General features: G+C 50.1%; 1 protein-coding gene across 6 annotated transcripts in view; it reads right to left on the bottom strand.

Moving 5' to 3' along the window:
* Nucleotides 1-10,557: 10,557 nt before the first annotated feature.
* Nucleotides 10,558-15,659, bottom strand: part of LOC121271109 (hepatocyte cell adhesion molecule-like) — a 45,509-nt gene continuing 40,407 nt past the window's right edge. For 5 of the 6 annotated variants that reach the window (XM_041176868.1, XM_041176870.1, XM_041176871.1 and 2 more), the window contains 4 exons: nt 14,193-14,537; nt 12,901-13,170; nt 10,875-10,997; nt 10,558-10,700 (listed from right to left, as the gene is read on the bottom strand). In XM_041176868.1, the coding sequence (XP_041032802.1) occupies nt 10,663-10,700; nt 10,875-10,997; nt 12,901-13,170; nt 14,193-14,537 (776 nt within the window). In that variant the 3' untranslated portion in view covers nt 10,558-10,662. The remainder of the gene's footprint in view (nt 10,701-10,874; nt 10,998-12,900; nt 13,171-14,192; nt 14,538-15,659) is intronic. The other variant, XM_041176872.1, reaches the window with a different exon arrangement.

The following is a 15,659-nucleotide window of genomic DNA, read 5'->3' as shown; positions in this document are numbered from 1 at the left end:
CCTTCCCCAGAGGGGGCATCAGTGAACCAGATGGGTTTCTACAAAAAAATCGATGATGCGTTCCTTGGCACCATGAGTGAGAGCAGCTTTCAATTCCACCAAAAAAGATTGAACGTGTTAATTAATGCCAAATTCCACCAATCACCAGGGTAGGATTTGAACCCATCGCCTGAGGTGCTCTGGGTAACGTCCCTGCCTCTGAGCCAGAAGCTCCGGGCTGAAGTCCCACTCAAGGACTTGGCGGTTAAGGAAGGGGCGCTCATAAACGTGGCCAGACAGATGGAGATTCCTGGTCAGCCGCGCTAGAGAAAGAACGTTGGAGCCTCTACCATCGCTATCCATAGCTCCGGGACACAACCTGTATGGAAAAGCGTACGTTGCCACAGCAACCCGAGGGTTTGGAACCCTCCATGACCAGCCATGGAGTCTCTAGTTATTGCAGATCAACCCCCAGGACACTGCTGTGTGTGGCCTGGGTTGTTTCTTCTGAACCTATCCTTGAACATTTCTCTTTCCCCAATATAAACGTGTTGAAAGTGGTGGGGGGAGTGGATAAAAGGCAGTTTGCTTGACAGTTAACGGCTAATGAGACTTTACGCTTTCCGATTGGCGTCGGAAGGCAGTGCCTCATAGTAAATAAAAGCAAAATACCGCAGGTGCTGGAAACCCGAGATAAAAACCAAAAGAGCCGGCAAAGCTCAGCAGGGAACTCACTCAGGAGGAGAGTCAGACCTGCTGAGTTCTTTTCCCAGCATTTTCGGTTTTTATTACAGGGACTGGGGTGACGGCCGGCTAATGGCTGGAGTGTACGTTTGCGGGGGGAGGTGGGGGTGATGGGGAGGGGCAAGTATGTGATGAAGCCTCCAAGGTTGACATTTAGTCACAGCTGGCAACCCTGCTGGAGCCTCCTGGTCAACAAGTCAGCACCACCAGCATCACATTGAGGGGTGTGTTCAGGGGACTCTGCCCTTGTTGTGGCATATGATTCAGAGAATGTCACGACACACACGCCACACCTACACCATTAGTTTCAGCAACTGAAGAGGAACTCGATGTGACTTTCTCAACTGGAATTCAAAAAGTGAGGCAAAGAGATTAGTTATCAGCTCTCATTCATGTACAAGAAAGCCAGGAGTCTCAGGGCTATAAAAGGGAGGGAACCTCCACCCATGCTTGTCCTTGTTTGCTGTCTTATCTACTGATCTTTGGCATCCAGCAGGAATTTATTCCTCACGTTAGGAGCACAGGGTCTTGACTCAGGGTCAAGAGGGCACGGCAACAAAATCCACCCCAGGGCCTGAAGCCATATTCCAACTCAACGTCCGCCAGAATGCCACATTGTCGAAGGTGCTGCCTTTTGCTAATCAGAGACAGGGAGGGTTGTAGGGGCTGGAGGAGGTTACAGAGATAGGGAGGGTGGTAGGGCCTGGAGGAGGTTACAGAGACAGGAAGGGTTGTAGGTGGAGGTTATAATGATAGGGAGGGTTATAGAGGTTGGAGGGGTTACAGCGATTGAGAGAGTTGTAAAGGCTAGAGGAGTTTACAGAGTTAGGGAGGGTTGTAGGGGCTGGAGGAGGTTACAGAGATGGGAAGAGTTGTAGGGGCTGGAGGAGGTTACAGAGATAGGGAGGGTTGTAGGGGCTGGAGGAGGTTACAGAGGTAGGGAGCGCTGTAGGGGTTGGAGGAAGTTACAGAGATAGGGAGGGTTGTAGGGGCTGGAGGAGGTTACAGAGATAGGGAGGGTTGTAGGGGCTGGAGGAGGTTACAGAGATAGGGAGAGTTGTAGGGGCAGGAGGAGGTTACAGAGGTAGGGAGCGCTGTAGGGGTTGGAGGAAGTTACAGAGATAGGGAGGGTTGTAGGGGCTGGAGGAGGTTACAGAGATAGGGAGGGTTGTAGGGGCTGGAGGAGGTTACAGAGATAGGGAGAGTTGTAGGGGCTGGAGGAGGTTACAGAGATAGGGAGGGTTGTAGGGGCTGGAGGAGGTTACAGAGGTAGGGAGCGCTGTAGGGGTTGGAGGAGGTTACAGAGATAGGGAGGGTTGTCGGCGCTGGAGGTTACAGAGATAGGGAGGGTTGTATGTGCTGGAGGAGGTTACAGAGATAGGGAGGGTTGTAGGGGCTGGAGGAGGTTACAGAGATAGGGAGGGTTGTCGGCGCTGGAGGTTACAGAGATAGGGAGGGTTGTATGTGCTGGAGGAGGTTACAGAGATAGGGAGGGTTGTAGGGGCTGGAGGAGGTTACAGAGATAGGGAGGGTTGTAGGGGCTGGAGGAGGTTACAGAGATAGGGAGGGTTGTAGGGACTGGAGGAGGTTACAGAGATAGGGAGGGTTGTAGGGGCTGGAGGAGGTTACAGAGATAGGGAGGGTTGTAGGGGCTGGAGGAGGTTACAGAGATAGGGAGAGTTGTAGGGGCTGGAGGAGGTTACAGAGATAGGGAGGGTTGTAGGGGCTGGAGGAGGTTACAGAGGTAGGGAGCGCTGTAGGGGTTGGAGGAGGTTACAGAGATAGGGAGGGTTGTCGGGGCTGGAGGTTACAGAGATAGGGAGGGTTGTAGGGTCTGTAGGAGGTTACAGAGATGGGAAGGGTTGTAGGGGCTGGAGGAGGTTACAGAGATAGGGAGGGTTGTCGGCGCTGGAGGTTACAGAGATAGGGAGGGTTTTATGTGCTGGAGGAGGTTACAGAGATAGGGAGGGTTGTAGGGGCTGGAGGAGGTTACAGAGATAGGGAGGGTTGTCGGCGCTGGAGGTTACAGAGATAGGGAGGGTTGTATGTGCTGGAGGAGGTTACAGAGATAGGGAGGGTTGTAGGGGCTGGAGGAGGTTAGAGAGATAGGGAGGGTTGTAGGGGCTGGAGGAGGTTACAGAGATAGGGAGGGGTGTAGGGTCTGTAGGAGGTTACAGAGATGGGAAGGGTTGTAGGGGCTGGAGGAGGCTACAGAGATAGGGAGGGTTGTAGGGGCTGGAGGAGGTTACAGAGATAGGAAGGGTTGTAGGGGCTGGAGGAGGTTACAGAGATAGGGTGGGTTGTATAGGCTGGAGTTTTCAATGATCTGGAGGGTTGTTGGGTTTGAGATTAGGCAGTGATAGTAGAAGGGCTGGATGGGAGTCTGTTAGCATAGTCCGGCCCCGGGGTAAGAGTTGCACCGATGAGGGTTTTCAGCAGCAGATCGGCTGAAGCTGGGGCAGATCCAGGAGACATTGCAGAGGTGGGATTAATTAGATTTTGTGATGGTGGCGAGAGGCTGTTCAGAGATCAGCTCAGGTTTAATTGCAACACCAAGGGTGTGGATGACTATTGTGGTGCAGCCTCAGACAGTTCCCAGGAAGCTGGATGGAGCCAGTGTCTGGAGAACAGAGTTTCTGCCACATGTGAACCCACCTTCACTCTGGGAAGCATTTCAGGCTTTCAGCAGAAGTCTAGATTATGGAGTCATTGTCATGTCAGAGTTCACTGTGAGGGGTGTGTGTGTGTGTGTGTGTGCGCCCCCTCCTGAGACCATTTCTATAATCCTTTCATGGGATGTGGGCTTCATTGGCTGGTTCCCAGCATTTATTGCCCATCCCCAATTGCCCCTTGAGAAGGTGGTGCTGAGCTGCCTTCTTGAACCGCTGCAGTCCATGTGGTGTAGGTACACCCACAGTGCTGTTAGGGGAGGGAGCTCCAGGATTTTGACCCAGCGACAGTGAAGGAATGGTGACTCCTTGATGTCACACTCGGTCAAATGCTGCCTCGATGTGAAGGGCAGTCACTCTCACCTCACCTCGGGCGTTCAGCTCTTTTGTCCATGTTTGAACCAAGGCTGTCATGAGGTTAAAAGCTGAGAGACCCTGGCTGAACCCAAACTGAGCGTCAGTAACATGTTAATGCTAAGCAAGTGCTCCTTGACAGCACTGTTGCTGACCCCTTCCATTACTTTACTGATGATGGAGAGTAGACTGATGGGGCGGTAATTGGCTGGTTTGGATTTGTCCTGCTTTTTGTGTACAGGACTTACCTGGGCAATTTTCCACATAGCTGGGTAGATGCCAGTGTTGTAGCTGTACTGGAACAGCTTGGCTAGGGGCAAAGCAAGTTCTGGAGCACAGGTCCTCAGTACCATTACTGGAATATTGTCAGGGCCCATAGCCTTTGCAGTACCACTGAAGTATTAATTAAATCAATGACAGCTGCTGCGCTGGATTTGGAATCACGTCTCCAAGTTATTAACTCAGATTTCAGGGCTGCTAATCCAGCAACAGAACCAACGCAATACCACAGCCAAATCATAAACTCGTAATGCAGGCTGACGTTCCGGCACTGAGGGGGTGCTGCACTGTCAGAGGGTCAGTACTAAGGGAGTGCTGCACTGTCAGAGGGTCAGTACTGAGGGAGTGCTGCACTGACAGAGGGTCAGTACTGAGGGAGTGCTGCACTGTCAGAGGGTCAGTACTGAGGGAGTGCTGCACTGACAGAGGGTCAGTACTGAGGGAGTGCTGCACTCTCAGAGGCACAGTACTGAGGGAGTGCTGCACTGTCAGAGGGTCAGTACTGAGGGAGTGCTGCACTGTCAGAGGGTCAGTACTGAGGGAGTGCTGCACTGTCAGAGGGTCAGCACTGAGGGAGTGCTGCACTGTCAGAGGGTCAGTACTGAGGGAGTGCTGCACTGTCAGAGGCACAGTAATGAGGGAGTGCTGCACTGTCAGAGGCACAGTAATGAGGGAGTGCTGCACTGTCGGAGGCACAGTACTGAGGGAGAGCTGCACTGTCGGAGGGTCAGTACTGAGGGAGTGCTGCACAGTCAGAGGGTCAGTACTGAGGGAGAGCTGCACTGTCAGAGGGTCAGTACTGAGGGAGTGCTGCACTGTCGGAGGGTCAGTACTGAGGGAGTGCTGCACAATCAGAGGGTCAGTACTGAGGGAGAGCTGCACTGTCGGAGGGTCAGTACTGAGGGAGAGCTGCACTGTTGGAGGGTCAGTACTGAGGGAGCACGCACTGACATTAAGATACAGATCTGCCGTTACCTGAATGAGTGGAGGAGCAGTATTAAGTGCTAAATGGCCTTTTCCTGTTGTCATGTGACTTTATTGTTGATCAGATCTGAAAGGTTGCAATGGGTACCTAAGAGTCCAGCCCACGAACCTCAGCAACACACTTTCTGAGGTGCAATTTCATTGGAAATTAGATACACTACAGAGACTGCATACCAGAGTATTTATAAAACTCAATATTAAATAATGACGACGTTAACAGAAAAAATACAAAACTCATCACAAAATGGGTATAATTTACAATGAAAAGACACTGGACTGGCTTACAGAAGTAAAGTGCAGGAATATGGTGAAAGAAATTAGATTATGTGCAAAATAGCAACGTTCTTTCCTGACTGCTCATCTAGACACCCCTCGCCGGGTTGTCTCAGACTTCATTCTTCCTTCTCGAGTCAACGAAGGTTGTGAACTTGAATCCCCACTCCTGAGATTTGAGCTGAGAATCCAGACACTCCCAGTGCCAGTACTGATGGAGTGCCGCACTGTCAGAGGGTCAGCACTGAGGGAGTGCTGCACTGTCAGAGGGTCAGCACTGAGGGAGTGCTGCACTGTCAGAGGGTCAGTACTGAGTGAGTGCTGCACTGTTGGAGGTGCTGTGTCCTGGGCAAAACATTAAACTGAGGCCCCCTTCAGGCAGAGATAACAGACCCCACGCCCGCTATTCTAGACAAGAACACAGTCTCCTCGGCCTGATATTGATATTTCATACACCCTCGCTGAAAAAAATGGTGGATCTGGGTTATTGGCACATGGATGTTTGTGGGACCTTGCTGTGCGCAAATTGGCTACTGCGTTTCCTACATGACGTTAGCACTGGCTATGCTTGACAAAGTGTTTCATTTGTGCTGTCGGATATCCCGGGGTGAAGAAAGATGCTAGAGAAATGCAGTACTCTTCATCGAAAAGGGCCACGTGTGTGTTAATGAACCATGTCGGCCTGCAGAGCTCCCTGTTACAATTCCCCGTCTGCGCTGGCTCGGCCGTTGGGGGGGCGGTGGGGGGAGGGGGGGGGGGGTGCTAAAGCTGCTCTCGAAGAGCGAGGGCTGGGGAAGGGGGAGAGTGAGTGAGGGGGAGAAGGCGGGGAGAGGGGTTGCGGGGGAACTAAGTCTGGCATAGGCTGGAGCTGATCACTGACTGAGATCGTGTGAAGGTCTAAGGCTGGGAGGGTCATCATAGAGAGAGGAGGCCCTTCAGCCCCCTCGAGCCATTCTATCACCATCACGGCGGGTCTGTAACTTACCTTCACCTCACTTTCCTCCATTCCCCTCAGCCCCTTTACCCAACAAAAATCTACCAATCTCAGTTCTGAAGGAAAAACTTTCCAATTGACCCTTCCCAGCCTCTGCAGCTTCTCTGGGGGTGAGGGTTGGGTGGGGGTGAGGGTTGGGTGGGGGTGGGGGGGGGAGTTTCCAGATTTACACTCCCTGTTGCGTGAAGGGGTCTTTCTTGACCTCACCCCGACTCTAACTTTATAAATGTCCTTCCCCCTTGTTCTGGGCTCCCTCAGTAGCCCCCCTCCACAGCGCCACTCATGCATCCCCTCCCCCTCCCAACCTCCACCACCACCACCACCAATACGAGGAATAGAATTCCTCTTTTGACCCTATGGAATCCTCTCATCTTAAACCCGATGATTAGATCCCGCTCCCCGCCACCTCTTAATCCTCTATATTCCTGAGAGAATACAAGACTATGGACTCTGGGTCTATACTTGATGGAGTTTAGAAGGATGAGGGGGGATCTGATTGAAACTTACAGAATACTGAAAGGCCTGGATAGAGTGGACGTGGGGAAGATGTTTCCATTAGTGGGAGAGACTAGGACCCGAGGGCACAGCCTCAGAGTAAAGGGAAGAGCTTTTAGAACACAGATGAGGAGAAACTTCTTTAGCCAGAGAGTGGTGAATCTATGGAAGTCATTGCCACAGAAAGCTGTGGAGGCCAGGTCATTGAGTGTATTTAAGACCAAGATAGATAGGTTCTTGATTGGGAAGGGGGATCAAAGGTTACGGGGAGAAGGCAGGAGAATGAGGTTGAGAAACTTATCAGCCATTATTGAATGGCGGAGCAGACTCGATGGGCCGAATGGCCTAATTTCTGCTCCTATGTCTTATGGTCTTATGGTCTATCCTTGTAATTCAACCCTTTACCGCATGGTTAACCTCGGGAGAGAAAAAAAAGCAACAGGGCCAACTATTTTGCAACAGGAAGGGCGCTTTGTCACCCTATCAGTCTGGTCCTCCTTTCCTCAAGGAATGAAGTGGTTTAAGGTGTTGCCTCCAATTGCACCAACCCACCCACAATCGTCATACCAGCGCGTTCAACCCTTCAGCAGCCGGGGTTGGTTTACTACTCCAGCTGCCAAGTTTCCCTGTGGGGATTTATTTCCTGGGATGCCATTCCTGTCTTGGCTTGCAGCAGCCGTGGAGTGGCGGGGCCGAAGAAATCACGGGATCTGTTCCAGGGATAGGCTGGTGCCTGGGAGAAGGGGAGGTCGGGAGGTGGGGTTGGGGGTGGGGTTGTGGGGGGTTCGATGGAGGGCGTTCAAAATCAGGAGGGGTCTGCACGGAGCAGATAGAGGAGAAGCTAAGGGTCCGAGGCGGCGGTGTGGTCAAGCCGCCACCCTCGTCGAGGGGGGCTCGAGGGGGGCGAGTGGCCTAACTCCCGCTCCTAACTCGCACGCTCGCAATGTAGCGCCTCCTGCTGGCGGAAGGATTGGGACGCAGGGGAGGCTGGCTTTAAGGGGATTGGCAAAAGGAGGAACGGCGATGGGGGAGGAGGGGGAAATCCTTTCGTGCAACGAGCGCTTAGCACCTGGAAGGCGCTGCCCGTGAGCGGGGGAGGGGAGCGGGGGGTGGGGGGGGCGGGGAGTGGTGTGCAGGTTCCATCGAGGCCTCCTATTGGGAATTAGATCGCTCACTGAAGAGGGTGGGGGTGGGGCAGCAAAAAAAAAAATACAGGGCAACAGGGGTAAGGGAGTGGGAGCAGGTGAGATGCTCTCGCAGGGAAGCAGCACAGGCACAAGGGGCCGAATGGCCACTCTACGAGTCTAGTCTCACAAGCCTGGTCTCCAAGAGGGAGGTTGGCGTTGATGTTGTGTGCTGGCCTAAGATGGTTGGTCGGGAGCAACGGGGATACACATCAAAGGAAATGTCAGTGTCACCGTCAATTCAGGAATGGTATTTTCGCCCTGTTCACCTACCCCCATCCCCCTCCGCAATGAGCTCTGGGCGAGCGGTGAGCGCTAGAAGCACTGCACTGTCAGGGCCACGACACAGGGATCATCTGTGGATACAGTCCCGCAGCTACTACACGACCATGAACCATATTACAGCAACAAACAACTTGCATTAATCTAGCACCTTTCATGTAGGGAATCATCCCAGGAGAGGCAGGACTGCGGAGGGATTTGAAAACAAGGATGATGATTTGAAAATGACTGTACCCTGATAATCTGACCCACTATACCAACACCTGACACAGCAGCTAGCAGAGATGAAAGTGCTGAACTCGTTGTACCTGGGGAGAAGCAGGTCAAAAATCAGGGGGACAGGAAAGAGATTTCACCTGCTGAGAGCCGCCCTGTAACATAGCTGTAAATCTTCAACCTGGACTGCGAGCACAGGAGTATAGGAGCAAGATTCATGTGTGATGGGAACATGGGCTGTGTCCTGCCCCCTTTGGCGCAGCCAATACTGGGAAGAGATGGCCTCCAGGCATTGATTATCGCTTTCAGAAAAGGTGATGTGTAAAAATCCAGAGCTGGAGGAGTGAGGTTAAGGGAGGGGATGAAGCTGATTCAAGCTATGAATGTCACATGTCACTGGCGTTTTCCTTCACTCATAGCCATCGGCTAGGTGGCTTTGTAACCCTTTCCTGCCCCCCTCTCGAGCTCAAATTCTCTCCCCTTCCCCCTGACTTGTCATCTTCACCAGGTCTCTCTCTGCTCCACTTTCATTCATCCATAACCCCACCCCCACTCCGCTCCCAATGCAGAGTCCTCCAAGGGCTCACACCTCTAGCTGCTTCCAAGCACTTCCTGGTTCAGACCTGCCTTTGTTGGTCATCACCCTCAACCCCACCCCCAGTGTCCAAACGTGCCCCTCCTGCAATCCCCGCGGTGTGGCTCCTCGATAGCCTTCTGGTTGATGGATGGTGTCGATAGATCAGTAATTACATCGTGGCCGAACCTTGACAATATTCTAGTAGACAGGCAATTGCATTGGAAAGCAATTAAGACAACGGCATGTTAAAACAGGCAATGGGCATAGGTTCACCCATCGAAATAGTATAATTAAAAGAGTCATCAAAATAGAATAAATGGGTACAGCTGTAACACCCTGGTGTGCAAGGGACTGGGAGAGTTTGCTACATTGCTGAGCCTTCTTGAAAATAAATCAGCCTGATGTAAAAGACTAGCTTGGACTCATTCTTCCATGACAAGCACTTATTGTGAGTAACAGATGGTGGAAAATTTTCCAGTTCAGCCAGTGCCCGGTCTGTTGTCAGGGAAAGGGCTGAGGAGCCAATTGGCCTCCTTCTCCTCCCATGTTCTCTTCAGCCTCCAATGCATCAGCACTGACATGAACAGTACTGTCCGTTTCCTGGTGACCAGGTGAAGGTTGGTGTCCGTGAGGTGTTAGGCGATACTGAAAAGCAAGATCTCGCAAGGCTTGGCGGGTGGGAGGTGGGGGGTGGTGGGGGGGTGGTGTTGAGGTCTGTCATCTTTTTCCGGAGCAATTCCCCAGCTCAGAGTGTCTCTGAATGTTGTCCCCTTTCCATATCGACGGAGGCATGGACGCAGCATGATAAGGGATGCAGCATCAATCGAGGTTAGTGTGCAGCAAGTTAAGGGATGCAGCCTCAATCAAGGTTAGTGTGCAGCAAGTTAAGGGATGCGGCATCTGTCGGGGTAGGTGTGTAGCAAGTTAAGGGATGCAGCATCTGTCGGGGTAGGTGTGAAGCAAGTTAAGGGATGCAGCATCTGTCGGGGTAGGTGTGCAGCAAGTTAAGGGATGCAGCATCAATCAAGGTTAGTGTGCAGCAAGTTAAGGGATGCAGCATCTGTTGGCATAGGTGTGCAGCAAGTTAAAGGATGCAGCATCTGTCGGGGTAGGTGTGCAGCAAGTTAAGGGATGCAGCATCTGTCGGGGTAGGTGTGCAGCAAGTTAAGGGATGCAGCATCTGTCGGGGTAGGTGTGCAGCAAGTTAAGGGATACAGCATCTGTTGGGGTAAGTGTGCAGCAAGTTAAAGGATGCAGCATCTGTCGGGGTAGGTGTGCAGCAAGTTAAGGGATGCAGCATCTGTTGGGGTAGGTGTGCAGCAAGTTAAGGGATGCAGCATCTGTTGGGGTAGATGTGCAATGCCACATAAATCAATGTAAATTCAGCAAGCTAAGGGATGAGGCATTAATTGGGATAAGTGGAGCAATTTATGGGACTCTGCTTTAGTTGGAATGAGTGTGCAGTATGGTAAGGAATGCAGCATCAGTTGTGGTGAGTCTGCAGCAAATTAATCGATGCAGCCCCAATCCAGGAAATGGTGTGGTTTTACTTAAATAAGGTGCAGGATTAAAAGGGGTAACGGTGCTTCCTTGGTATATTCATACTTCAGTCGCATAGTTCTCAATGATCTGTTACTTTGACCTTGTCCTCTGGAGAGCGATTTTACCGACTGTGAGAGAGAGAGAGAAAAAAGGTTACACTCTTTGTCATGGATTCACGATTTCAGACACCTCACCAATATTCAGGGTTGCAGTAGCTTCCAGCTGGAGTGAGAAACACATGGAATCACATCTCGCACAGGCTCATTACTTAGTTAGAAATTAGCATGTGAAGAGATATTCACCTTTTGCTGAACAAGAGACCAAGCCCATCAATGTGCCAACGATCACAAATAAAACAGGAAGTACAAAACGGTGCCGTGGGTTTGTCCTCAAGTCTACTCTGCACTGAGGGAATCTTGAAGATGCTGAAAGGGGAAGAATTTGGGATAGATGAGGTTGTCATAGCGGCATCACCAGCACATTCTTCACAGCTGGTGCACACAAAGACACAAGGATATCTACACAAGCACATGCACACAAGCACACGCACACAAGCACACGCACACAAGCACACGCACACATAAGCACACGTATATAAGCACACGTATATAAGCACACGTATATAAGCACACGTACACAAGCACGTATGTGCACAGTGGATCAGTGGGTCAGCACAGAAAGACAGGGTTTTACTCCCAGTGCCAGCCCCGTCACCGATGCTGTTTTCTGGGTGAGATTTTAAATTTTAAACCTGTCCGTCCTGTCAGGTTGGCATAATAGATTCCAGGGATGCTCTGTGGAAGAACGGCAGTGGAGGGGGGGTGGGTGCATGGGTGGTGCAGGGTTCCTCTCCAGCGCCCAGAGCCAATATGTATCCCTCGCCTAAAATCAGGGAGGCGTATTCTATGGTCATTATCTCATTGCTCTTTGTGGGATCTTGCTGTGCGCAGATATGCATTTCTGACATTGCAGCAGCAACTCCACTTGAGAAAGTGCTTCTTGGCTCCAAACTTGTGAGGGGAGGTCTTGAAAGGCGCTATAGAAATGTAAGCTCTTTTTCCTAAGCCTCCAAGATTGCCTGGCATTTAAGAGGAAGTTTGGTAAACACCAGAACAAAAATAACAGAAGAGGAGAAGAAATAGGGGCAGGTGGAGGCCACTCAGCCCCTCGAGCCTGCTCCCCCCATTCAATAAGATCAAGGCTGATCATCTACCTCAACTCCACTGTCTCTCCCCATCCCTTAGAATGCCTAAAAAAATCTCTCGATCTCAGTCTTGAATATACTCAACGAATAAGCCTCCACAACCCATGTGATTTGTGCACCGAGACACCCAAATCCTTCAGAGCAGCAACATCTTTAAGCATCTCTGTTTTTAAACAAAATATTCTGCCTTTCTATTCTCCTGTTCAATTTCCATAATTCCCTGCGGTGTGGTCCATCTGCCACCTTCTGGCCCACTCACCCAAACTGTCCAGGCCCCTGTGCAGACTCTTTGTGTCCTTCTCACAGCTTAGCTGCCCCACCTAACTTTGTATCATCAGAAAACACGGACACATTATACTCGGTCCCCTTACACCTAGCTTCTTGATAGGCATTGTAAATAGCTGAGGCGTGAGCATTGATCCTTACAACACCCCAACTTATCCCAGCCCATTTATTCCCCTTCTCTGTTTTCTATCCATTAACCAATCCTCAATCCAAGCGAATATATGGAAGAATGTCCTGATAGGATGGGGCGAAGGGGAAAGATGCTCGTGTGGACCAGATGGGCTGAATGGACTGTTTGTGTTGCAACTGCTACATATCACTTTGTAATGATCCCTCCACAGTAACTTGAGAAATTCCTATTTGAATATTTCTGAAAAGAAAGACATGCTGTCAAAGTTTTTCGTCTTGCACTCATCAGGACAAACACAAGGATGCCAAATTTCAGATGATCACAACAATCTATACTGTAGGAGAAAAGGGTGCTGATTTATTGGCAAGTCAACTGTGATTGGCCAGGGCATTGTCATGGAGAAAGCAATGGGGAACTATAGGCTCCCCAAGCTTCTGGGTAAGTCACAAAAAGGTGCAAGGCTTGGACACATTCCTTTTGTTTGTAGGGAATGGTTGCCCTGAGTGGAAATGCACATTACTTCGAGCATGCATAAATAAGCCACATTATAAACTTGACTGATTATCTTAAATCGGTTGTTAGTGTAGTTATTAGCGCACTCAAGGTTGTTCAGAAAGTGCTGCCCAATCGCGGAATGGCATCGAATATTGGACATTTTCTGACAACAGTGTGGATGATGGTGGTTAATGATATAGCAACAAGCTGCCACCTAATAAATTCAGACTGCCAGTCTTGTTGTTAAGTTGGTTTGTCGCCAAGCAAGCATAGGAGCCACAGTCCTCGAGGCTGAACATGGGCAGGTTGAGACTCTGTCCAGAATTCCAGACGGACAATCTCCCCGTCTCCGTGATGTTCCTCCCATCCTTTCTCCAGGAGAATTCAGGCTCTGTCCCACGTTCCACCGAGCAACTTAAAGTCACATTGCGGGAGGAGAAGGTCTCATTGGGTGTCATGGTGACCATGATCCCAGCAATGGGTTCTGGGGAAGAAGGCATTTTGAAGTCAGCACACGGCACGTTTATAATCACAGTCGTGCATTACCGAGTCACAACCTCTGAAAGAGGAGCTGTCACATGATATTACTTTTCAAGGCGAATACTGGGAAATATCCTGTTAAAAAGGACAGAGGAGCCAGTAACAAACACTCCCAGGACAGGTACAGCATGGGGTTAGATACAGAGTAAAGCTCCCTCTACACTGTCTCCATCAAACATTCCCAGGACAGGTACAACACGGGGTTAGATACAGAGTAAAGCTTCCTCTACTCTGTCCCCATCAAACACTCCCAGGACAGGTACAGCACGGGGTTAAATACAGAGTAAAGCTCCCTCTACACTGTCCCCATCAAACACTCTCAGGACAGGTACAGCACAGGGTTAGATACAGAGTAAAGCTCCCTCTACACTGTCCCCATCAAACATTCCCAGGACAGGTACAGCACGGGGTTAGATACAAAGTAAAGCTCCCTCTACACTGTCCCAATCAAACACTCCCAGGACAGGTACAGCACGGGGTTAGATACAGAGTAAAGCTCCCTCTACACTGTCCCCATCAAACACTCACAGGGCAGATACAGCACGGGGTTAGATACAGAGTAAAGCTCCCTCTACACTGTCTCCATCAAACATTCCCAGGACAGGTACAACACGGGGTTAGATACAGAGTAAAGCTTCCTCTACTCTGTCCCCATTAAACACTCCCAGGACAGGTACTGCAAAAATGTGATAGTTTCCACCACATGCATGTGGACAAATTGGATGCCAACTTTTAGGCTTCAAAGGAAATTTACTGAGCCATTGTCTCACTGAACGCCCTATACCATTGACTCTGCTGATCATAGTTGGCTACCTCAGTCTACACCATCAACCAGACTGAGCATATTTGGCCTCCTTTGTCCACACCATGAACCTCACTAAACATAGTTGGCCACCTCTGTCTATACAATTAGCTCTACTCATCATAGTTGGCCAGCTGTGTCTACGCCCCTAAGCCCCCACTCACCGTAGAGGGTCACCTCTGTCGAGGCCTTGTCCTCTGCCCCATCGTCAGCAGTCACAGTGATCTGATAGGTGCCTTGGTCACTGGGTGTGAAGTCAAAGAGGACAAGAGAGCCTGTCTCGCTGTCAAACTTGATCCTCTGGCGGAAGGGTGTGGAGGGAAGTGTTTTGTTTTTGCTGACAATGTACTGCAGGATTCGCGTGGGCCCCTCCTTGTCCACTTTCCAGGTGATGCTGTGCAGTTTGTTTGACGGCTCCACAAGGTATGTGGCCTCCAAATACACGGGATGGCCACTGATGCCGTGAATAATCGCCTCCTTCACATTCACGTTCAGACACAACCCTGCACCTAACAGGCAGAGGAGATCAGACTCAGCATAAAAGATAGAGACTGGCTTACAGATAGGAATCTAATCGAGGAGATCGGGCTGGTTTATATATAGAATAACAGATACCCAGGAGTGAGTTACAGGCTGGAATCTAATCGAGGGGGTCAGGGTGGTTTATATTTAGAATAACAGATACCCGGGAGTGAGTTACAGACTGGAATCTAATCGAGGGGTTCAGGGTAGTTGATATTTAGAATAACAGATATCCGGAAGTGAGTTACAGACTGGAATCTAATCGAGGCGTTTGAGGGGGTTTATATATAGAAGAACAGATATCCAGGAGTGAGTTACAGACTGGAATCTAATCGAGGGGTTCGGGGGGGGTTTATATATAGAATAACAGATACCCGGAAGTGAGTTACAGACTGGAATCTAATCGAGGGGTTCGGGGTGGTTTATATATAGAATAACAGATATCCGGGAGTGAGTTACAGACTGGAATCTAATCGAGGGGTTCAGGGTGGTTGATATTTAGAATAACAGATATCCGGGAGTGAGTTACAGACTGGAATCTAATCGAGGGGTTCAGGGTGGTTGATATTTAGAATAACAGATATCCGGGAGTGAGTTACAGACTGGAATCTAATCGAGGGGTTCAGGGTGGTTGATATTTAGAATAACAGATATCCGGGAGTGAGTTACAGACTGGAATTTAATCAAGGGGTTCAGGGGGTTTATATATAGAATAACAGATACCCGGGAGTGAGTTACAGACTGGAATCTAATCGAGGGGTTCAGGGTGGTTGATATTTAGAATAACAGATACCCAGGAGTGAGTTACAGACTGGAATCTAATCGAGGGGTTCAGGGTGGTTTATATTTAGAATAACGGATACCCGGGAGTGAGTTACAGACTGGAATCTAATCGAGGGGTTCAGGGTGGTTGATATTTAGAATAACAGATATCCGGGAGTGAGTTACAGACTGGAATCTAATCGAGGGGTTCAGGGTGGTTGATATTTAGAATAACAGATATCCGGGAGTGAGTTACAGACTGGAATCTAATCAAGGGGTTCAGGGGGTTTATATATAGAATAACAGATACCCGGGAGTGAGTTACAGACTGGAATCTAATCAAGGGG

The sequence above is a fragment of the Carcharodon carcharias genome, chromosome 29 (assembly GCF_017639515.1).
Source record: "Carcharodon carcharias isolate sCarCar2 chromosome 29, sCarCar2.pri, whole genome shotgun sequence".
Taxonomy (NCBI): domain Eukaryota; kingdom Metazoa; phylum Chordata; class Chondrichthyes; order Lamniformes; family Lamnidae; genus Carcharodon; species Carcharodon carcharias.
This window is presented reverse-complemented; position numbering and strand designations above follow the sequence as displayed.